This window comes from Limulus polyphemus, unplaced genomic scaffold (assembly GCF_000517525.1).
Source record: "Limulus polyphemus unplaced genomic scaffold, Limulus_polyphemus-2.1.2 Scaffold9723, whole genome shotgun sequence".
Classification (NCBI taxonomy): Eukaryota; Metazoa; Arthropoda; class Merostomata; order Xiphosura; family Limulidae; genus Limulus; species Limulus polyphemus.
This window is the reverse complement of record NW_013675333.1, coordinates 8647-10749: the sequence shown is the minus strand read 5'-3', so window position 1 is coordinate 10749 and position 2103 is coordinate 8647. Positions and strand designations below refer to the sequence as shown.

Genomic DNA, 2103 nt, shown 5'->3' with positions numbered 1-2103 from the left:
CATCATACTATAGATGGTAAACCTAGGCTGTGCCTTGCCATCATACTATAGATGGTAAACCTAGGCTGTGCCTTGCCATCATACTATAGATGGTAAACCTAGGCTGTGCCTTGCCATCACTTCTCCATCTAATACATACCAATAGCAAAATAATTATACCATTATATCACAAATTCATGACTCAACTAAAACCAAAATTTTGTATACCGTAATAAAACCATTTTCAAAACATAAGTCATAAAACTATGATGAGCCACAAAAAAATGTTTTTGGATTTACCCACCTGGTTGTCAAATTTCAATGATTGGGTGCCCACTAGGAAACTCGCAGTTTCTGGCTCTGCTTTCTGTGCCGTTAGTGCTCGTGACTGAAAAACAACAACAATAATGTTTAACAAGGAACGGAAATATGAAAGAATTATCTTTTAAAAATGATTTAAGACCACTCTAAACATAACATATTTAATATAGATGTACCTTACTACAGATTTCTTAAGGCATGATGCTCGACGACTTAAGACCGTGTAGTCCAAATTTGACGACTACCCCGTCCCACCTTTTTTGGAAGAAAAATGGTTCCTCAATAGTGTAACAGGTAGTTTTAAATTTCATGTTTGTAAAGTTTTTCTATGGGTACAGAAGTTCACCACATAATTGTATACTGTTGAAAGAAAATTGTGGCTAGACATATATAAATATATTATCTCTTCTGTGTACATCGTACGTGAGAAGCATGCCAGGCCTAATACACATATATAAATATATTATCTCTTCTGTGTACATCGTACGTGAGAAGCATGCCAGGCCTAATACAATTTCTCTACTGGTCAATATGTATTTGCTATTTTTGTCCAAAGTGCAAGGGTTCAAACAGTGTTTGAACAGTTCATCAAATAGTGTTTGAAATCATAAAATTATGAGTTGTCAAATGCAATGGTATACGTACAGGTGGATTCTACAATCATGATCAATTCCAATCATTTTATATCACTCAGTAAGAGCTGCCAACCTGGTAACCAACCCCAAAGTAACAAAGTTTCCATGTAAAATTAAATAGTTATTCACCTAATAAAATTAGATATGCTGCAATTCCTTTTATATATGAGTACATATAATGAAAACATGCTACTAATATAGTGTTATTTGTATGCACGCAAAAATTTTACGATGTATAGTGATCTGATCGGGCTTTATCTCATACCTGATGCAGAAATCAATGCTTGCAATCATAAGTCATTTGGAGTGCTTATTTCTACAGTGACCAAATTTCTAATAAATTATCAAACAATTTAAACCTTAATGGCAACAGATAAAATTAGCATTAAAAGAAATGGAGAAACATTATACAATTGATTGAGAAAAGCTTTTATTATCACCTCAGTCAGTACAACCTTTTACGCCTGCCTTATTTTTTTTCCCATCAGCCATAGCTACAAATAAAACATCATTTTTTCACTTACTTGTTAGTTTCATCTAGATTATCATTGCAGTAACATGAATGTAGTAACTGTATTCAAAAATTTCACCACATTGTGAAATATACTATAAAAAAAAACTACAGTGAAAAGAAGGGGACACTGAGCACACCAAGTATTTTAAAAGGGCATGACCCAAATCTTGATATATTACCATCAGAGTTAGACAAGAAATATGCTATTATTTGTGAGACTTACAAAATGTTGTAACTCGTACCGAACTCTCGAGAAATGTTGTAACTCATACAGTACTCTCAAGAAATGTTGTAACTCGTACCGTAATTTCAAGAAATGTTGTAACTCGTACCGTACTCTCAAGAAATGTTGTAACTCATACATTACTCTCAAGAAATGTTGTAACTCGTACCGTACTCTCAAGAAATGTTGAAACTCGTACCGTACTCTCAAGAAATGTTATAACTCGTACCGTAATTTCAAGAAATGTTATAACTCGTACCATACTCTCAAGAAATGTTGTAACTCGTACCGTACTCTCAAGAAATGTTGTAACTCATACATTACTCTCAAGAAATGTTGTAACTCGTACCGTACTCTCAAGAAATGTTATAACTCATACATTACTCTCAAGAAATGTTGTAACTCATACATTACTCTCAAGAAATGTTGTA

General features: G+C 33.5%; 1 protein-coding gene across 1 annotated transcript in view; it reads right to left on the bottom strand.

The window, feature by feature from the left end:
• LOC106476059 (protein TSSC1-like) overlaps nt 1–2103 on the bottom strand; it is a 19603-nt gene that overhangs the window by 9119 nt on the left and 8381 nt on the right. Inside the window, exon 3 of the mRNA XM_022380029.1 lies at nt 284–367. Within this exon, the coding sequence (XP_022235737.1) occupies nt 284–367 (84 nt within the window). The remainder of the gene's footprint in view (nt 1–283; nt 368–2103) is intronic.